The 23,105-nt window shown below is 42.1% G+C and overlaps 1 protein-coding gene across 3 annotated transcripts; it reads left to right on the top strand.

The window, feature by feature from the left end:
* The first annotated feature begins 410 nt into the window (after nt 1-410).
* On the top strand, nt 411-22,110 carry LOC147757901 (uncharacterized). 3 transcript variants are annotated; one of them, XM_086979602.1, is made up of 3 exons: nt 411-1,414; nt 8,216-8,543; nt 8,897-10,166. In XM_086979602.1, the coding sequence occupies exons 1-2, from the start codon at nt 1,392-1,394 to the stop codon at nt 8,538-8,540; spliced, it is 348 nt and encodes a 115-aa protein (XP_086835728.1). In that variant the 5' UTR covers nt 411-1,391; the 3' UTR covers nt 8,541-8,543; nt 8,897-10,166. The 3 variants fall into 3 exon arrangements, with proteins under 3 accessions (XP_086835728.1, XP_086835727.1, XP_086835726.1); XM_086979601.1 differs by lacking the exon at nt 8,897-10,166 and adding an exon at nt 14,799-22,110 and having other exon boundaries at nt 413-1,414; XM_086979600.1 differs by having other exon boundaries at nt 422-1,414; nt 8,216-10,166.
* The last annotated feature ends 995 nt before the right edge of the window (nt 22,111-23,105 follow it).

Genomic DNA, 23,105 nt, shown 5'->3' with positions numbered 1-23,105 from the left:
CTCTAACTTGATAAAGGCGTTAGAAGATGATCTAATTTTAATTCAGTTTAAGTTGCTGATCAATCCGGCTTAGCTTAACTAATTTGAAATATGTGCGTATTAGTCGACGGCTATACCAGGATGGTTCATATAGAAGGTTCATACGAGTATGCTTCCAGCTAGTGGAAAAAGTTTTCAAGTTAGATTTCTTTTGTTTGTTGATGGGTTGATATTTGAAGTTGGTTTTTAGGAACTGAAAATCATTACAAATGAAATACCCACTATGTCTACAGATTTCTTGCGTCACTTAGCCATCATGTCATATTTTTCAAATAGGAACTTTTACCTGCAGTAAAACAATGTTCACGTCCATGAAATCTATCAGTGATTTGTAAGTACATCTTGTATCACAACGAAGTGCGACGGGGAGCATCCTACAATACATACACAGCAGGTACCGATACACAACTTCAATTGACGTTTTTGCACCAGCCGAATACTTTTGGCCTGAGTTTCGATGACTAGTTAAACCGTTATTGATGTCCTATTTAAGTCGAACCCCCTGACACTACATTACACATATACCTTAATTTCCGGGTTAGACGAAACATACTATTATCCAATTTTCTTCTGATGAATGTTCCTTCTGATTCCGATTGAAAAATTCGGGATGTATTTACTTTGTGTTATTGGGATATGAGGCCTACCCGCTATTTTTTCACAACAAACACCTGACAGGGCTCATATCCACCCATCCATCTGCTCGAAAGCTCGCTCTATCTATCTATCTATCGCTTGTTGCGCTGCTGAGAAGCATACCCCATAGTGTGTACGGCGATTTTATGTAGTAATTTCTTAATACTTCGAAAAATGTTTTTTTTTTTCTATCACCTGAAATACGCTTCTATATCTCTCGCTGTCAATATCTGAGGACGCTAAATGCCACATGTGAATTCTCTACTACGAAGTACCGTATCATAACTGCGTTGCGGCCAGAATGAGTGAGAACTAATCAGCCATCAACCCGCAGCAGGCCCTTTCTGTTCTTTCTATTTGCATTTCATTCGTTTTTCCAAACTCTTAAATAGAGCTCCGCCGTGACCAGATTTCTTGCGTATGGTCGAATCGATTTTGGAGCCTTCCTCCTCCTAACCACCGCCGACCCCTGCCGCCAATTCACTCCAAAGCCATTGAACACATTACCTTCTCTGTATGCACTTGTTTTTGTCCTTAAACCTTTATCAGCGTCAGGCACCCATCATAAATTTACACTTAGTTCGTCTTCACAATTTCACCGGTTTCCTTTTTAGCTTGCATTATTGCTCGTCAACTTTATGCTATCCGGTGGTGTCGAAAGGTGTACACACTTTTCCACCTGATGAAGAAAGGCGTCGAGTGCTTTTTTGGGTGACATGACTGCATTCGACATAACAAGGTAATAATAGGGATGACAGCGCGATGGACATGTCTCACTCATGTGCAAGGTCCTAGCACTACCAAAGTCTCTTGAGGTTATCATCGTTGGAGGCTTCAGGCCGTTTCCTTCCTGCCTAATCCATTCACGATTGAACGCGGCCAATGCGGGATCGCATCGTCCGCTTGAGTAAACTAGCATCACCTCGAGATTCTCGTGGCCCAGCTCTCTCTACAGAAAGATGTCACCTCGTTATAGCCCAGCCGTCACTTTAAAAGTTTACACAAGAAAGCACGGCTACAAAGGCCCATTGGCTCAAGAAGTGACGCATAACGGGTGAACAGCTGAACGTATGAAAAGCGCCTCTATACACTATTCGACAGCGGTGAAAAGGGTAAGACGCGATCGGTATAATCGCTGGTCTATAGGGAGGGGGGTCACCCCTTACAGCTCAATCTAGGCATAATGCCAAGAAACCTCTCTTCACACCACCCAAGTCTTATTCGCGATGGAGGCGGGGGGCGGGGGGGGGGGTCTTGTAACAAGTCTCTAAGCCGCATGGATAGCTGATGTTGAGCCACAGCTATTGCTTGCCCAGTGCAATTGACTGGGCTGGCCATGTGTCGAATCAGCACTATCAGTTAGCGGGAGCACCCAGTGCTTAGGGTTCTTTATACGAATGTACGTATAAAGTCTGGGATAAGATTGTCTTTACTCACACACTCACTTCATCTTTGTTTCCTTGCTTATCCTAGTTGCTGCCCATTCATGTGTACGAACCCCTTTCCTAGTGCGACCGGCACCGTCGAGCCCAGGTTTAACATTTTTACACATTTTCTTGTAAGCGGGGCATTACATTAGACGAAAACGAAAACGTCAACCATCACATGGTTTAGATATCAACAATGCGACAATTACTGCATGAATAGAAAGATGGCGTTGTAAACCTTCTGCGGTATCATTATGGTTCATCTGTATGGACATATGTACCGACACATGTGTGAACTTGGAATACTTGGAATTACCTAAGAAGATCAACTTCTGAAACTTCTGTCGCGCTAGAAGGTAAGGTATTTGACGGAAGATTTCTTAGAGCTTGGACCTGTTAGACGAAAACCAACGAGTAAAATAAAAGAGCGCTTCGCTAAGGCGTAAAACGGCCTTGGCTAACGTGTTGGTCAACAGTAAAAGGTTTGGGTAAAATTGAATCGAAGACGCCGCAAGGACTGTGCTTGATATGATACCGCATGCTGCAGCTCTAGAATGCAGCTACATTGAACCGGCCAAAAGCAATGTATGCCTACAAGCCGCTGTAAAAAAAAATGGAGCATTACCACGAAGTAGTCCCCACCTCGACTGGGCAGTCTTCTTAGTTAAACCGAGCGAAGCTGAGTACGTATACAGGGTGAGGACGATGGAAACAGTGTTCAGGGGGCTCAAAGTTATTTTGTAAGGCTGATTGCATTTATATACTTTTTCAATCTAAGCAGGCACCATGCACCTGCACCGTAACAACCACATGTCTCTAACAATAGCTCTGTTGCGAGTCCTTTCTGCGTCCTGTATACAGTAGTTCGATGCCTGATCGCCGACACAACTCTGTAGTGACTAGTGCGCTGTGGTACTACGTTGAAGCGAAGGTCGAAAGCGCGCAAAAGATCGAGAGACAGATCTAAGGGGGGCCTTTTGGGGTAGTACACAAGGGGATCTTTTGGGCTCGTATACAGTACCTCCGACCGACTTGTATGTGATAGGGAACGAGGTGCGGAAAGCCGAGTGAAGACATGAAAATTCAACGCAGACGACAGAGGTTGGGGAGAAAAACTGAAAGACTTGGCAGACCACAGCCGCAGCCAATGAATAGGGCTGGTTGTGGGCCACTTGATGCCAGATGGTGTTCGAGAAAAACTGAAACGAGGTGGAAACGAGAGTTGAAGGATAAAATAAGGAAAAGCAACGAAATGTGTTTCCTGACCAAATCATCCTGGCCGTCGATGATAAACCGAGTGAGCTCGAACCCACCAGGTAAAGAGACGGAGGTGTTCAAAACCTGCCCTGAAACCATGCCTAGAGCTTGTCAACAAGATAAACACCGGCAGCTGAGTGTTAAAAGCTGGGTAGAGCTTGACGCCTGGTTGAGCTTGTTCGCCATCAGAGCTAGACAATGCAGCTGAGCTTTCGGGACCGGGTAAATTTAAATGGTGAAAGCCAGCCAGCAAAATACGGATATGGATCAATAGCTTTAATTGGTGCGAGCACCACCGACAAATAACTAAGTGTCCGCGAATATACCATGTGTACCTGAGGAGTTTGTTGGATGACGACGTTTCATCATCCGACTGATTGTACAGGAGATCCGCTTACTAAAGTTTAATGATATACGGGGTATTTCGTTGTTGCCAATTTTCAGTGTTTAATTTCTCGCATACTCTCGCACTTTGTTTTCCTTTTTTTAATTTCAACTTTTAGCTAACGTCGTTCGTTTGGCGGCAATTTTAAATTTAATGAATCGTGAGAGTAGTTATGTTTTATAGCGGTCGAATGGATGCTCGGCAGAGTTCGTCTGTTCATAACTGATCCAGAAAGGAAGCGCCTCTTGTAACTTCGTGATGTATTTCATTGGCTTTTCTATTTTGTCTTCATTCTACCCCTAGTTCTCTATAGCCAGTCATGACAAGTGGCCGACGGAGAGGTTGGCGAAAGAGTGCTTATACGCGCTATGGTCGATAGCCACCCACCGGCTTCGGAGCAGGTTCACGCGTTGATTGCTCGATGCCAGCAAATCTATAGAGAAGTAGTTCATTGCTGTTACTAAATACGGTTCAAGTTGGGCTCTCCATCTGTCGAACTTTCTCCCTGTAAAGTGGCGCTGCTGTGAGACGCGTCTCATGCTAGCGCTTCGGTCGGGTAATTCACTTGCACGGCCTAACAGGCGCATCTATTTCTAGGTGTTAATCATGATGTACATTTAGTCGTACGACAAGGACTTCGAGTGGAAAAAAGCTAACTAACGAAGCTATATACGACTCGAAGCTACGATGTACTTTTGCGGCAGCTATTGTCTACGTAGAGATCCATTATGTAGTTGAATTGCCATTTAGTCAAGAATGAAGCTTCATTCTCTTCAGTTTTTTTTTTTTTTGTCGTTATTATTGTTGAAACTCGAAAGCAATTCCAATCGATTAACTCGGGTGATCCGATGACACAGTCGATATATTCGCCGTTCGCCTATGAAAAGGTTTGCTCATTTGTAAACTCGCTAATATTGAGTGGATATAATAATATTCAAGCGTTCGTTTGGGGAATGGTTTGTGTCGAAGCGTTCTGTAGATTTGAATCACCAATTAAATAGCTAGACGACGCTTCATGGCACCAATTTTTAGAAAAAAAAAAAACAAATGAACTTCACCACCCGCTAACGGAGCAGCTGAGCATAATGAAATCGAATCGACTACAACATGAACATTCATCGCACTGTTGCATTTAGAGGATGAATTTACGCGGCAACTTTTGAAAACTACAAGTAGATCTGAGGCGAAATACTGAACAAGTAAAGGGTACTCGACGTTGTTTATTAAGATTGTCACTTCGCCAAAAACTCCATCGTACCATCTACAGCTGTCCCGGTACTGCTTTGCTAGTCGAATATAAACGTATATAACTAACGAAAACTCAACTTTCTAAGGCTAAATTAGATCTTACAATTGCATAGACGTTCTTCTTCGCAGGTAGAACTCGGTCGGTTCTTGCTACAGACAACTTCGTATGTTTTGAAATACTCAAATGTATATATATATATATATGATAGAAAATCTGTATAGATGTTAAATGTTGCGCTTAAAATAGAATAAAGCTTTGGGGGAAATTTAGCTTGTCTTCATGTCCTAGATAAAGAATTAAGAAGTTACTTTTGCAAGTTCCCTTAGCAATACCTGAGTAGAAATGAACAAGATATCTCTTGGTGCACTAATTAGTACCTATTGTAACTGGGTTTTCTCTTGAGACGCCCCTGTGCCGTATCGACCTAAGCTATTTAATATGACATTTATTTTGACCGTACGTTATTGCAGACCTTTGTCTTCCAATGGAACCGGTCAATCTGCTTAGCTTCGTAAATCCATCTAAAACCCCCGGTGCTACTTGGCTTCAAGTTGGGCTGCTTATCTCATAGATACGCCACTTTAGCCAATAGAAATATAACGGAGACAAGTCAACCACTCAACCGTATTGCATCTATTTGGATTGTTTATGTACTCATCTGCTTTTCGCTGCTTAATACACGCACAGCCCACACACACACACACACATATATATATACTGAGCGATCGAGTTATCTGCCGTTCCATCAGATGCTTTATATTGAATGAGTAACTGAAGTGCATAAAGCGCCAATGAAGTGATGATATATTTGAAGAGAAATCTACTATCGGAGTGTTTTCGTATGTAGTCAAATATATATATATATATATTCCTTATAATATGAAACGCCGTTTGGCCTATATTTTCTAAACGTATTTACAAGCACTGCGGCGTAAAAATGTGTTTGAACAAAATCTAAGTATGTTTCTTCTAAGAAATTGGTATATTAACTACTTTTTGTTGAAGAGACATCTACTAGAACTCTATCATACTGGAAAAAAACAAATTGTCCTTTGTTTTACTTGAATTCAAAGCAATTGCTACCTTCGAATTACATGTTTATCTAGCTAGCTAGCTAATCTCATGTTATTGCTATAAATAAATTTCGTCACACGTATGTAACAGTTTAATGGGCCGAATTCAAGAACGCTACCCTTGGTACTTGTATTGGTAATTAGGGAAAATTCCTAGTCGTAAATGCTTGTCATATATGTCCTCATACATAGAGGTGACCCATTGCGTCATGGTTATAATCAATGACAGAAGCGTGTGTAATTCTATAATCGCTTCCCATTAACGTCGCTCCTGTAGTTTTTGTTGTGCACATTTCCGAGGCATAGCAACTTGACTTAGGTGTCCATGATACTTTTGGCCTTCGTCCAGGTGCCGCTATCCTGAGCCGACAAGTTTCATAGTACAAGTCCTCTAAACAACGTGTTCTCTCAGCGCTGAGGATGACCCAGCCCACTTTCCTTCATTCGACCTACTTTAAATCGTGATTCATCGAGCCAGCGACAAACGCCGGCAGAATCGGCAGCAGCGCACCATCCCTTGGCAGAACTATAGCAAACAGATCAGAACGATAAGGAAAGATGCACCTGATCATCCTAGACAGTCTGCTACAACCACGATACACATTCCTAAAAATGAAATGGAAGCTGTGTTTATAGAAGCAGTAGGGCTGTTCGTGCCGCAGTACCCTTACCGGAGTACTTAGGACTCCGGATTTAAAATTAGTACCGGCCCATCTCAAACGAGTAGAAGACAAATTCAACGCTGCTTCCATACATAGATCCAATATCACACACTTCGCCTAGCGACGCACCAATGTTGGGTAGGCTACAATAGATTCAAAACGATACAAAATAGGTCGATCTTCTCGGATGCTGTTAAGGAGAGGGTCTTCACATTTCAAGTCCGCTAGCCTGAACAACAAAAACTTGTGATTCACGTCAGCACCATAAACCACCCTTACATAAACTATTATAGTATTGAGCCAAGGCATTGATGCGCATGTGTACCAGCTGAGTTCGCGTTCGAAAAAAAAAAATAGGAAAGCTACTCACACACGATCCATCTCTGCTTTCGACCTTTCCTTCCACGATAAAAAAAATTAAGCTCCCCATGAACCTCCCGAGCCGAAGGGGAACCAACCTCTGTCTGTCATCGTCGTGGCGCAGCAGCATTTCGAACAAAATTAATGTTTAGACTAGATCATACGACTTTCAAATTGGCCTGGCACCGACTGTACTGCTGTCACCATAGCTTTTCCCGCTATTTCGATCCGCCTTCAACAGGGCGGATATGCCACTCACGCCTACTAACTCTGCCGAAAAGTGAATTGTCGTAGGGGCGCAGTCGAAAGCCAGCGATCCTCAACACTACCAGCCCGCTATTTTGGACTAGATAGCTGGATGTATGGAGGACAAGCAAAATGAAGGGATTCAATAGGAAGTCGACAACCTGAAATAATGATTCTGGAAATGGGTTACGGCGTAAAAGCAACGAGCAAAACGTTGTAAAAAAGATAATATAACAGGTTTTATACAGAGGGAGCAAACATCCGAACACGACAACTGGTAGCGAAAGACGAGTTCCTTGTAGAGGGCCTTTAGGCGACGAAGTAAAAAGATAATGTTAAGAAAATGAAAAAAGCTAATATCAGTTAAAAGGATAAACAGTATATTAAGGTCAATATAGATCTTATAGCATATTCCGACATCGAGTAAGATACAACTGGTGCTTGAACATACTCTGTTATTTAATTTTAATTTACTGAAACGTTCGAAACGTTTTTACTGAAACTTATTTCGAGTAGATTGTTGAGATCTAACAAACATAGCTGCTGATATGCCAATTGAAAATACGCCACCAGGATGTTTTCTTTCTACCAATATACAGTTAGAGTTCAAATGAAAATGGAGACAGGAAGTAACTTCTGCTGTCCAAGCTCTGCAAACACATTTCTGGGCTAGATGATTATACGTCTGGCTGTAAGAGCGGCCATTTAGCCATTCGTACGATTTACATTAATAACTTAACAGCGAAAATGCATCATATTCCCGCGTTAGCACTTTATTAATACCGGCAGCGATCAGTGCTGTCCGACTGTTTGCGCAAATCTATATTTGTATGAGGTTCTTCTTGTAAACGCAAATCATTATAATTTATGACACTTTTCAGGATCACAAATGCACAGGCCGCACTCCTAGCGCCCCACGAGGTGTTACCAAAGAAAGCCGAAGAAGCTCGAGCTGCTGTTATACGGCTTCTCAAGCTTCTTCTTGTTAAGTCCTCGGTAAACATTGGTGTATTCCATCTATCATCGAAGGAGAAACCTCACCGCCACTTCGGATGGGGTAGTGAGTTACTGGTACGTGCAAGTGGCTCCGATCTGGCACCCACAGCTTTTGGGATGAGACAGGACGGCTGTAATAGCTTCTGCTCGACCGAGTGTTCGACTCGTATACAAAGATCGTCTGCTTGCCGTCTTCGAGATACGAAATAACAGGTACCGGGGAACTGGCAAAATCAAACATTTATTTACGTAAATGGCCGTCTCTATTTGCGACTGACCTTATGGCAGGCGCCGCTCGTCCTATTTCTCGCTGCCTCGTCCAACATATTGCAATCATCCAAGACACTGTGTGATGAAGGACCACATCCGTAAACTGCGAAACGCTCTCTCTCTCTCTCTCTGTACGATCTAGGTGTATGTATGGAGCCTAGTTCAATTTTCCCGCCAACCGCTTTCTTTCGCCCCTCGCCATCAGCCAGTTCTTGCAGTCAAATAACAGACAGGCATAAGCACAGTATTTACCATATTTCTTCTCTTGAAATTCGTTTCGCGTATGGCCATTTCAGTTGATAGTCGTTGACTGCCCTGTTCGGTTCGATACTAGTTTGCTATTGTCACCCGATCTACCGTTGGCTTACACACCTGTGTAACGGGTCATGCTAGTCGGATTTACCCGAGATCCGTGACCTTTTACAGCTGGCCAGTCATACAGTTGTTTTCGAAATTATTCTACTTGCTTTCGCCTGTTGAGAGCTATCGCAGTAAGCTAAATAGTTAGCTTGTTGATGTACTGATGTTTGCCAAAGGATTGCTGGAGCTATACCAGTGCACCGTAGAGATAAACAAATAGCCATATATTGTATTGCAAAGATCACGCTAAGGGTGGGCTTGTGAAACGGCTACTAGACGAAGAGCATGGTATAGCATCACATTACCATAACCATAAACAGCAGCAGCATTGACAACGGTATGATACACAATTTAAAGAACACAGATGAGGTACCATGAGTTCTTTCGGCCGAGCCGTTATCTGGGTATAAACAATCCATTTTCAAGGGTCTGTGTCATGTCTGAGCGATACGCCGTCACTTATTATTGTTCCCTCTTCGGGAGAGCGAACACTTAGTTTTTCTTTTTGCTAAAAATTACTTAAATATTTTACCTATTATTTATATTTTTCACGGTAGCGCTGAACCGATATTTCTACGATAATAGAACTTGTAGATTCTCAAAACTTTGAAATAAGTATCTACGAAATATTTAAGGTTTAACAACTTCAATTAACTGGATAAGTTAATACTTATAAAATAGCCACGAATATTCGAATAACAATCGTTAGATATGTGTCATACAAAAAATCTAACATTCTATAAAACAAATACGAAATCTAAATTGTTCCAAGATAATGATAACTGCCGTTCCATACGAAAGAACGGGAATTTTCCCATTTTAATCGGAACCTTAAAGAGGAATTATACGTCTTCGGTTGGATGCGGCATAATTGAATGCTTACCATCCAAATTGAAGCTGTAATGAAATTCGTTGCAATCAACTGTGGACTTATATGTGGGTCCTAAGTAGCTGAAACTTGTCGTTTACATGGTTTCATGAACTAAGTGAGATAATTTTCATCTTGCGTTGGATAAACAGAATATAAAGAACAACATCATGGCCGTGTTTGTCAATACCGTCTGTGTGATTATATTTTGTTAAAAACCATTTTTGGCACGAGCATAATGCATGGCATTGCCTCAAAGCCGTACATAACAAATCTTTTCAAACGGGTTAGGAAATATATTATAAGTAAGTGTAATAAATCTTTCCACATTTATAAAATCTTGTTTTTAATTTAAGCATCGTAATTTGCTAATTTAGTTTTTAGAAAGTTTTTAGGAAGTTTTTAGAAAAAGGTCAACACAAAGCATTGTGTGGTTACCAATGGTTTAAATTGTAGGTAATTAACGTAAGTCACAAGGATTGGAAACTCTATGTAGATCGAAAGGACTTCTAAAAGTTAAAATTGTCGCGGGTTCTGTTTCCGATGTACTTTTGTCCTCGGTTTTTTTTGCTTTCGAATTAATCTCGTTCAGAGTAAAAGTTCAATTAAATAAAAAAAGATTCGAAACGCCTACTGAAATTTCGAGCAGAAAATTCGGTTCCCAATCGTATAAGAGCTTATCATGCAACACGCAGCTTACCGTAGGTCTGACGCATTTTACATTTGGGCGAAGATACTTTTTTCTGTTTTGTCGAAATGATTAACTTGCGTGTCGTCAAACGTTGAACATCTTCGTGCCTAGAAGACTCTGGCCATCCACTGTGAGCGTTACAGACCTCCTCATACTACGTTCTAGGCTGATGTCACCATAAACCCAAATGTTTGCGAGAAGACCAGCCAAGCGTAACTATATGCTATTGTTACGTTGTATACATACTAAGCATTTTGTCAAGTAGAGCAGCATCTGTATGTATTGACCCATTCATTCGATGTAATCTCCAGCTGCAACAGATCTGATAGTGCAACTCTTGATATCCGGTCGTTTGCCGCTATACATTTTCTGTTGTCTTCTCAATGGAACCTCCAATGTCTTGAAAGCCAGATCTACATTATCCGTCTACCCAACAAATCTAACTACTGGCAGATCGTGTTTGTGCGTATTGCGGCCGTAGTGGTGCCTTTATTGGTCGGCTTGAATCGGTTCAACAGAGAACACCTTCAATTGTGGTTATGGTGAAAACGTTATGGGGATAGCAACTCATCTGAAGCGCGGATATGGTCAAGTGAATCTGATTTGGCTTGATCGCTGAGCCACCGAAGAGATTCGATTGATTGCCAATTTTAATCGGACGTTTTCTCTATTTGTCCTGCTGACACTTTGTTGTTAGAAAAACGATACCTGCGCGAATTCGCTAACTTCAACCAGATCTCGTCTGGGCATTGTCACCATATGAGCGGGACAACGGGATAGCAGATATACAGCTTTAACTGGAACGAAGGCTGCAGACAAATATCGAGCCTACCGGTACATTCAGTGATGTGACAATCGCATGATATCGTTGACCGCCACGTGAATGGACAACAGTAGATAACCGCCAAGTCGGCGGATGAAAGGCGCTCGAATCACGAACGAGATCTCTATAATCGACCAGCTGGACCCTGGGATTTAGTAGGGTGACCATTCAAATTCAGCTTGAACTCTGCCTCGAAGATACCTGCCTCCTGTGTATCCTGTCGCATATGTTGAGCTACTGCTGTTTCGTATTGTCGAATATATATTCTGTTGTAAGACAACTGAATTGAGTAACCTACCCAATGATATGCGACGCTTGGACGCGTGACCGGAGCGGACGTCTTCAGCAGCTTTTCCATGGGTTAGAGATATCATACGATAGTTGCCGTAGTCGTTGTTGTCATCATTGCTACAAAATATAGGACATAATTAGCGCTATCATGAACCCCGATCGATGAGGCTGATCACGCGCGTTTTCACTTTTGCTGTAGATAGCTGATACCAAAATGATCGCTCTAGAAACTCCTCCTGTTACACCCCGCAGGTGCACCCCCGATAGCGCTGGACAATTATTGCGGCTGTTGTTATCATCACTGTCCTTAGAATTATCATTGCTGTTGGCGTGACCGTCCCGCGGCCCTGTAAAGCTCTATAGCGACGTTGGTCCCACTGGCATTGACATTTTGCCCTGACTGATAGGAAACGCGAATTTGCGTACCGTGAATTAATGGACTGACTGTACCTGGACGAACCTGGTTGATACGCAGCCTGTGGGGATATCCCGTGAAGCTGAAGAAAGACTGTATCCATACCTAACCTAATGCAATGGAAGCTGATTGGTCTGCGTGTTCGATTGACCATCAGTGCGCACTTGGTGCGCGACTCAAATTTTCATATCTATAATGAAGTTTTATTTCCATATTTATAGTAATGAAAATACTTCCCATATTTACTTGTCGCACAATTTACCTACTGATCCCCGCTTATTTGGAATTGGTTTCCGCCGTACTATTCAACGTATAGCTCGTTGTCAAAGTTCAGGCGTTCAGGGGTTTCAGTCGTCGATATGCAAGTAGTTCTATTGAGATCGAGCTTCTTTACTGATTGTGCAAATTTTCGCAGCATGCTTATAGGCTTCTGAAACCGAAAATGACCTATATCTGTAAGCAATATCGTAGAATCAAGCGTGGAAAAATAATGTCGAAGGTACGTACCGTTTAAATTAGAGAAAGTTGTATCTACTGAAATGTACGTCAGTGAATAATAACTCCGGATCATTTCAACGTTTTTTGGTATAAATCAGCGTTCCTGAATGAAAATTTATTTAGCTATTTCTCTTCCTCTTCTTCCATCTGACAAATCAAACAATTTAGTTACTTAAAGCATTATTTTCTATAATATCGTTTCTTTTAACTTTAGACGACAAATTGCATTTGTTTCACTATAGATACTTTACTTCAGGTAAATATCTGATAAGTAACGGCTTAATTCCACTAGGATATGGTTGATCAACATATGATTGACTACCTACTTCCAGCCGGAAAATAACATGCTGAGGTGTATACTATCTCTCTAAGCTGCTAATTGGTCATATGCAACATTCCGCGATTTCTAAAGCGAAACAAAGCTTTGAGCTCGTTTTTATATTTGTGCAAAATTTGTTTCTCTGCCATTTTGACCGGAATTTAGTTTATTGTTTCGAAATTTGACATTAAACCTTAACGATCGTATAATTTAAGGCGGGACCCTGTTAAACAGAGGTACATAACGGGTGATCGAAAAGGTTCGAACGGTTTTTAAGCCAAAATTGAAATACATACATTCTTATATTCTAAGATAATATTGGTAACTTAAATATAGACCATTTTGATTAGTGATCTTCTGCAATTTTTCTAGTAACACCAGAATCCCATCGCTTTAAGGTTTCTTCCCTTCAATTGAAGCTAAATAAACACCAATAAAGGACTTCCACAGCGACCAAAGCAGTTGATAGTTTAATGGCGCAAGGTCCGAGCAATAAAGCACTGGGCGCATTAAATTTCTCCTAGTTTTTGCCAGTATCTACCGTTTGGCATTGTCATGGCGTCAAGATGGCGTCTTTTCTATTCAGCAGCTGTTTTTTTTCGATAGCTCGCTAGTTGTCGACAGTAATAGTTCGTATCACTTATCTTGCCGGGCGGCAATAGCTCATAACAGCCGACTCCTTCCTAATCCTACCGAACACATAATATCCTTTTTTTTTTGGCCCAGGTCCGGGTTTCGCTATGTATAGATCTTTTTCACACATTGTTAAATTAGTATCTGGTGCCGAGCCCTTCGCGATGGAGAAGACCTGCCAAACTTTTCCATACTGTGTTGTTGTCTGAATTAAAAGAAATTAATTCCGTTATATTTGATTTACTTCTTATCAGCCGTGATCGACCGCTCTTGAAGTGGCTTGATTTCGTGCGTTCTTATAAAACTTCGAGAAAAATACGATCGAGTAAATTTTTTCCCCGTCAATTTGTGTAACACCCCAACACCGAGCTTTACGTAGCCAGTCTCCTTAAAACTACTTAATGGTGTCTAGTTCCTCAGCGACTTGGTTACGGCTATCCAAAGGTCGGCCATGCTTAACTTCCGTGATAATTTTCTCAAGTTTTTTTTGTTCATAAACGATCGACTATTACAAAGAGTATCTTTCAGATCTCAGATCGAACCCGTTTTGGCAATAAATAGCTTTTTTAATATAATAATAATAAGCTTTTTAAGACATTGGTAGCAATAAGATGGTAAAGAGTAACGTATGTTTATGGACGTTTCATTCCTGTTTAAGGCACTTAAGTTTAAGTCTGAACAATCTTAGCACATCTACCTTTTTCGTTAATCTTAGATATAAAATGAGATGTCCGATGCGCCGACCTGACACGGTTCGTGTTACCTAAGGTAAGTAACTTGTGACATCCGAACTAACTTGTAGAACCGCTAATGTTTTTTCGACCTGCACATCGTTGTTACTTCTTAAGTGGATCGTTATTATATGTAACTTTTCTTCATTTACATAGATTTCGTAGATTACGATGCTGATTATCATCGTAATAGTAATATAGTGCTGGGGCAGTTGCGATAGCGAAACGGATGGTATCGAACAACCCAGCTACAAATGATCGAAACTAAATAGTCAGTGATTGAATTTATATTTGCCCGCATTAAATAGATGCGCCTCGTAATAGCAGGGACTGACGGAGTCCTCTTGATGCTTCTCTAGAAAAATGTAGAAAAAATATGTTTCAGATGCCCCATATAATCATTTCGTTGCCGCGATATTATCAAAGCTATTTTACTATTATAATAAGCGATAATTTTTTTAGTCATAACGTTATAGTCCTACGTTTGAAGATGACTTCGTACGGATGCGACTATGTATAACTTGCGAGCTAATTAACACAAGTTATCGTCTATTTTATGTGATTTTTAGGCATACCATGTCGAGGAAGGCTAAATACATCCGACTTTACCATGGCCTATTCCGTTCAATGTAATCGATGCGTATTGGACTTTTTTTGGATCTTCTATACTCCGCCATCACTGAGCCTTTGCCACACAACCCATCGTTACCTCCATCAATGGTCACGAGACCTCTGCGTATTCATTGGAAGCAATTCATTGCCGTGCAAGTCATAGAACTGTTGCGCTCCATCCTTGCATTTAGCTGCTCGAACGGCTACACCGATGATTTGGCAAAAAAAAAAAATACGACAACATATATGAACAAATATAGAGGTCTCCGCCACCCACTTAAAAGCGTTCACGGGGAAGCCAAACATTTAGTCAAGCATTACCTATACCCATCTAAATTAGAGCTTAGTCGTAACTGTGCACACGTTGATCAAAAGTAAACAGCCGTAATAAAAATCACTTTTTTTTTTCTCTTACTTCGGAGAATACAGATGTACCCGACAGGCTTACCCCAGTTTATATGGTTATTTTCTTATGTTGCCTGCTGAAAGGCAACATAATCACGGAATATCAAGATCAACTGGAATATAATGCGGCCATCGAACAATCAATCTGTGTCCAAACACCATTTGCAGATATCCCGCTCATTTAGTTACTCGTATAGATATGCTCCCAAAATCCTTGTGAAGACTCCATATTACTGACACAAACCACCCACTCTCGTAATCTCATTACATTCTTCCATAACAATCATCGTTTCCTTAGCGCCTCTCCTACATACGTATTACCCAATCGAAACTCTCAATTTATTCTTATTTCCTTCAAAAGTAGATGACTCGACGTGGCCATACAATCCGGCCCTGTTCTGTACCCTCAGTCGCCCTTCTCAAAGCACTGTCGCTGAGACTGATAGCACCCCGTTGGGTTGCGGGCGTCTTCAGCGACGCGAAAGAAATCGCCCCCGGAGCACCTGTTTTCAAGCGGTGCTCGCAACTGCATCGATCCAATTAGCTTGGCTCGCGACTCAACTCGTTTCTGTTCTGCCTTATGTACACGCAGGCAAGAGTCAAGAGTTAGTCTCACTGCGCAATGTGCGCTCTAGCCCAGAAAGCTCACGAAGGAGCGAAAACCTCGCGAGGGAGAGAGTCATGATGACGGTGAGGAGCAATTGCCGGATGTGTCGAACAGCTCCGATAGTGAGCCTCCAACTGGCTAAGCTGAAACCACCGGCTTATAGAGAGCTCAAAGTTACTAGGTTTGCGGGATAGCCATAGAATACATGGATACATGCGTACACCACGAGCACGATTAGTGAAGTCTTTCTATGCTACACTTCACAATAGTGCCGTATTGGTTTCCTGAGCTGCTTTGAGCATAAAGTATTTCTATCATAGGAGGGGCTCCCATTGAAGATTGGTTTGGTCCCGACCGCTGACCCCGTTCAGGGAAGAGGGGAAAATGTTGTGTCAGACACAGGAGGAGGCTTTCGCCAGGTTGGAGAGTTTGTGGGAAAAGGAACGGGGCGATTCGACGCAACCGTTGCTAAGTCTGCGCGCCAGAGCTGCTTGGAAAAGAGAAGTCGAAGTCGAAAGATTGCCCAACCTCATTGCAGCCTCGGTAGAGCTTTTACTGTAAAGAAAAATATATAGCCCTTGCAAGCGAAGATCTGCCGAGTCGATGAAAGTCGAGGGGGGTTTCCTCTAGAAATAGAGCTCTTTCTTGCTTCGAGAGCAGAGAAAGCCTGGCTTATACAATCGCGTGGTCAATGCAGTAAAGTGGCTTGCTCTCTGTTGATTCCGCTCTGGTTCAGACCCCTCTTCCTTCAACCGTGATTCTCTCAAAGGGGTAGCGACGGATGGCGACTATAAAGAGAGTGACAGGGGCTGGGTTATTTGGGGTATAGGATCACTCGCCTGAAATATGAGTCACCCAGCACCAATGTAGCTGGTTTTGCTGTGTCGTTTGTCAATCTGTTAACAGGTGCCGGTTTACCATTGCCAATTGCTATGGCTCTAATTAGCAGTCTGGCGTACTTGCATGCACTTGTTGTATGCACTTGAAGGGGTTCCATGAAAAAATCCTAAATCCACTTTGGACAAAATTTTTAAAAAATTGCTTTTTTTTGTTCTAAAAAGAATTAACATAGATATTTTGCTTGCGCTAGAAGTAATAGTGGGTTCAAATAGCATATTGGGGCCGAGTTTGATACAGTTTGCCTTTGGGTTTTCTCTTTTAATAGCATCTATAACAGTGGCTTCCTGAGTGTCTATGTTGCAAGTGATTGAAGCGTGTTTAAAATTGTCGAAATAATACAATAACATTTTAACAATATATAAAATAGAAAATCGACAACAATTTTTTCGATTTTTCTTCACGTCGTACGTATATCCGAATTAACGCGTGCTATTCTAGTAGAGTTACCAAACGGGATAGATTTTCTTTTGTGAAGCTTGTATAGAAAAGCTAAGTTTAAGCATTTCTAGCAAACATACGGCGGACGGCTAAATTTGTCTCGTGCGGTAACATTATCACGGGTAATCTGTGTTATGCTTAGCAAAGGGGCCCGATATGTTGATGAGGCTTGGCACTCGGTCTGCTACTGGTATTTCAAGGTGTGTATTTTATAATGTTGTTCTAGAAATAATATCAATGGGAACGTACTCCTACAATTGCGTCTATGGCCTTTAGCCAGTTTTTTTTTATCTAGCGAACAATCGATTCGTAAGTTACGTTTTTATCCTGTATCAAAATGACCATAATTTTTTTTTAAATTGATTTGTTCCCAAAGTTCATTTTAATAATATTATCTAGACGCCGTTGTAACAAAACTACTCACCGAGGCGATACAACAACTATAAATACATATAGAGACGCAAATTGTTTTTAGTCCAGCCTCAGTGGAGCCACTATTGTAACTACAAATATCGTCCTTGTACGAGATTTCAGGGGGATGATAATATCCTGCATATGGTAGCAGTTTACGCTGCTTCGTCATCTATTCCACACGCCCGACCGTCCGACCTTAACATCTCATCTCGCCCCCTTACCATTTACCTTGCACGTGAAACCTATACCTTGTCATATGATTTCAGCCTTTTGGTACAGATGCAAAATCGCTGATGAGCTCAGGCGCTGGATGCGAAAGCATGGGGTTATCAACAGGTGGTGCCCCCTTTTGCTTCGACACGCGAAACGATGTTGTTCGGTTTCGCCTGTATTGTCACAGAATTGAAGCCGTTCACCAGCGATAGTACGCATCGAGAAAACTTAAGATGATCGGCTCACGAAGGGGTTGCGACGAGATATGACCAAAATGCGAGAACCGAGGCAAAATAGAAAACGAAGTTAATCGATAATGAATTGGTTCGCACTCCCCGATAGGAGGCAGGTGCCTTACCACATCATTGGGTGCGTAACCTCCCAGGGGTTTATCCGCCCACTGAAGAACTCTTTCAGAAACGATACGACAAATGGCCTCGATAAAAATATCGCTGCGCCAAGCAGAAACGCCGACCTAAATCGCCACGTGGAGATTCGAGGTTGGAAGAGGTTTGAGGTGGTAGTGAAGACGTAACCCTTCGAGCCATAGGAAACAGTTGCTGCTATAAGGCTTTAAAGTGGGCGTGTTCAAATCACTTATTTGATTGTGAAGCAGCATGCAAACGAGTGGATCATACTAATGCTTCTGCATATGTTTGGCTGATCTATCTGTTACATATGTCTAATGCATGAGGTGCTATCAGAAAGGAAGCGTTATCTCCCTTTTTGGCTACCTTGTCCTTAGGCGGCTGCCCGGGGCTAATTGGCGTGGTGTCCTAATTATGCAGGCGTTACAATACGCCTTTGGGATGCGTATGAAAACATACCACTATAGGTGAATGTGCCTGGTCCATGGACGGAAGGTCTCAGGTCGCGTAAGTGCCGCAGGAGACCCAAATCTTCAATCGAGTGGAAACTGGACGAGAAACGAAGACGGGATGTGACGAATAGGCAGTTATTTGTAGGATAGGCGTGACGAAAGTGAAATTAAATGAGACTTTAATAGAAAGCCAGGACCATTCGCGCTGATGTGGGTGATGGTTGCAGCAGCATAAACAGTGCCACAGACGAAGGCAGTCACCTAAGGTTAGCAAATGGCTTCGTAATTCATCCAGAAACGATTGTTCTCCCCTTTGGACACCTGCTTCTTGGTTCGACTCCCTACACCATCGACAAACCATGCTATACTGCTGTGATCCATCAGTAATAAAACATGCAGCGGGAAAGTGGGCGGGGCCTCAATTTGTCAAATGTTTTGGTCTTTTAAAACGACATTAATTCTTCAACTAACAAAGCCATGTCTTATTAACGCACTTATAAAACGATGAACGATCCTACAGATTCTAGAAAAAAAAAAATGGTCTTGTCACCAGGGGAAATATTGGCCAAAAAGTAGTTCCTTTTGCATTTGCCTCGTAGGACAATTGGATAGCTAGAGGGTGCTAGCGATCCGCAGACGGCTTCTGGTACCAGCAAACCGTTTGTTAGGCCCACATTATTACTTTAAATGTTAAATGCTAGTGCTAGTTGACGTCCTTTTACTATAATAAAAGACGGCCAACTGCTCATCCTCGAAACTTAATATCATAATTGTGGGTTTTTAGCCCATATTTGTTATCAGTCAGTCGTTCAGTCAAGACCAGAACACGGTATCAATATGACCCACAAATCGTCAATAACATTCGGCGCACAAGAGCCGCTCTTTGGCGGTAAAAATATCACCAGAATCCTACTTCTAGCGAGCTCATTAAAATACACGTTTGTACCTGAAGCGTGAAAACTTAACAAAATGTTTACACTATTTTTTCCGCCAAAGAAAGACACAATCAGTGCCACCATACGTGTATCGTATATGCCTAGCCAAGCTTTCGAAATCCAAACCACTTGTGTTAGATTTATCTTCCTTCAGGCTAAAAAAACCTTTGATTCCTATCTCCTGCCATCTATAAATTGGAAGGTACTGGTTGCCCTTTCTACCCTACCACTATTCGTCCTGCCAGGATATCTCAGACTTAACGCAACTCTGCCATAGGCTATTTGTCGTTAGTGTTAAACACAGCCAATGCATCTGACACAATACATTTATCAGTCTGTGCCTAACCTCACCTCCTGCTCATAAAACCCCAACTGCTGTTGTCCCATCGCCTGGCTGTTGGGTCTTCACAGCTACCGATGGTTTCGGCTTACAAACAAAATTAGCATCACAGCAAGGTCCGGAATCTCTTTTCATATGGCAGCCATTTTCACCTAGCGTCTCCTGTTTCTAACAAGTGCTATATCCCTTCCTTCGGAAAAGCGAACAAACCCGAGAATTGAACCCCCTCCCCTGCCCTCCAGGAAATGAAGAACCCACACGAACAGGCCAAGGTAACCACTCTACAGTGGATATAAATATATACATACATACAGCTTAGACAAAGATATCAGAGCACCAGCGCCTGCGTAACACAACCTTGCACTGTGGGGACAGTTTCAACGACAGCGTATTGCCCAAATATACCCCACATATTATATTAGTCCAACGACTAACCGTATTCATCGCTCGAACTGAAGCTGATAGTTAGCTGGGTGAGTCTGAATGTTATGATGCAAGCCGTACTGCGATGGTTAGGGTACACCTGAGGCAAAACCGATCCGAAACGCCATTAGAAGACTCCCCGCTGACAACCAGTTAAATTCTCAATCGCCGGTCTAAACTCGCGCACCTGCTAGCCATTGCGTCACTGGCGTTGCTGCCGGCGGACTGAAAGCTAACTCTTACTGGTGAAGCGTGGCTGGACCTAGTAGGTATTATCTTCAGAAGCTGTTGTGAGCGCCCGGGAGGCTGGGCGAAATAAAATAAGGTGGTAGAAAAGGGTTAGTAGTGTTGAGCGTTTAAGGTTCACGATCGCAAGTTAAATGGTGAACTCTAACGAGAGGTAAGTTCGAATAGCAGGTTTAATTGATCGTTTGCAAAGGTTAGTTCGTAATGGCGGATTAGTCATGTTTTTAACGTATTACAACCGCTTTTTTTTAACCTTGCTGGTAAATAGGAAAGGCTTGTCTAGATTTTTAATAGCCGCCTTTGTGCTGGATGACTCATTTCAGTGCGGTACAACTGGCGCAAGCGATCGCATCGGTTTTGTCTGATGTAACGCAGAATTCTGACGTCATGCTTACGTGCTTGCCCAATAATCTTGTCTTCGGGTCGTGCATTTGTATCGTTATCGAATACCCAAGCCAGTTTAGAACAACGAAATATAGCTTAATTATATAAACGTTTTAGCATAATTTCCACATTCGAATACAAACATATACCGGTTGCATTATGCATTGGGCATTGGATCTCAACGTTTTCTTAACGTGTACGTACGTAAGTATACGAAAGGGTGTACATGTAACGGCTGCACCGAACACACGGTCCTCGTTCGATCAGCCACGTGCCTGTGACTAAAGCAGGCCTAAAGCTCGACAGGTCTCATCAGTGAGAAATGTAAGGGTTCCCGTCCGTATCAGTGCTGTGGTAACGTATCTACCCACGGTTTCGCACAATTTCGCGAACGATGTTTCTTACGCTAGAAGAGACAAGGCGTTAGAAGCAATGTGAAATTTAAACGGCAGAAAACATGAAGTTCGAAGCATTCTTCCTGGATCCCATCAGACACTGAAGACTGAGCACCGAAAACCTGTACCGACATGCGGTTCTGTTCATCGAATAGCCAGTGAGCTATGGAATACAGCGGTCAATATGGTCATAGTGTATCGATCTTCAAAAATAGCTGCATTGTGACCCCAAACATAGATCTTTGAGTCTATTGCTATGCAATCGAAAGCGCTTCGAATGTCCATATCTGAAAATACTTGGACGTGCCTACACTTTTTTTTTCTATAAAAGCTGTCAAAAAGGCCAATGGTTTAAGGGTCGCTGGCAAGCACTAGCAGCTCCAACGTCGAACGCTTGCATTAAAAGGCACGATCATCGAACAGAGTTAAATCCCAGGTTTTCAAAAAGAATTCGTGGCGTGGCAAATTTTAGGGAATCGGTTATACTTACATTGGTCACCCCTTTGGGTACGGTTGCCTTTTGGTGGCCTGCTGAAGATTTCGAGGGCTCATTGAAGACAACGGACGCCAGTCAATTGTTCCTTATAATGTACCTATAGTGCAAACATGGAGCTATTTTAAAAAGCTTAAATATACTTCAGTGATAGCAAAAATCAAATGGTAATTGCTAATTTTACGTGCGTTACGTTAGAAAACAGTCAAATAACTTTTAAAGTTCTATATATAAATAAATGCTTATATTGTTTCATATTTTGCTCAGCTTGACGTGCTCGTTCGTGCAACAATTTAAGAACCGTTATTCGTTGATGGATCAATGTCGCTTTAGGGGAACGACATTGATTTTATTAACTCTTGCAGATCATTTCAGTACAATATCAGGTGTGGCCTGTTTTGCCAACGACATTTTGTGTGGGGGCAACTCAGTCCTATTACGAATCACTGACCTTAGGAAAAGATGTGAGCACTAGATCTATTAGGATCATATGTTCTGTGTGGGCCGCCCGATGAATTCACCCACAAATACAGATGACTGACCCGGCCTATCTGCAGACATTATGTCGATATTGAGATAACATATGATTATCTCGTTTTCTTTGGAAGCCTAGTGGGAAAAACGAGCTAATCAATCAGATGCTTAAGGTGTTATGATCAAAATAAATCTGCCCACACGATCCGGCTCGCAATAACTGCCCAACGGCGAACAGGTGGAATGACACTGTCGTCTACGATACAACTTCTATGGTACGGGGTCAACCCGCACTTAGTCATGCTCAAGGTGTCGCTATACAAAGATGAATAAGATGCCCTTAGGAATTCATATACCCAAATGACCCTTGTTAAGTTTACAGGGTAGGCCTTCCTATTTACAGCGGATCCATTTGAAGTACAGCAGTCTCATAAAATCGATAAGTGTAGAAATGTGTACCGTACGATCAGTATAAATAAGGAGTGTTGTATCGTAACGCTTGTATCTCCATCAAGAACTGTTATAAATATATGGATAGGCAAATCGGATTTATATGGAGAAAATATTTTCAAGATGAAGTCGATTGATGAACGCATTTAGCATACCGTTTACCTAGCTATTTACACCTGAATTACTTAACTAGGCCTAGTTTCTTGCTCTCAATTGGCCAATTGGCCTTGTGGTGCTATGGATGATTCTAGTCAAGTAGTATTGTACTGCAAATTGTCTTACCAAATAGTCTTTAGGCTTCAATGTCCAGCGCGTCCTTGCACGCCG

The sequence above is a fragment of the Varroa destructor genome, unplaced genomic scaffold (genome assembly GCF_002443255.2).
Source record: "Varroa destructor unplaced genomic scaffold, Vdes_3.0 BEIS01000002.1, whole genome shotgun sequence".
Classification (NCBI taxonomy): domain Eukaryota; kingdom Metazoa; phylum Arthropoda; class Arachnida; order Mesostigmata; family Varroidae; genus Varroa; species Varroa destructor.
The sequence above is the reverse complement of the archived record's forward strand: the minus strand, read 5'-3'. Positions and strand labels throughout refer to the sequence as shown.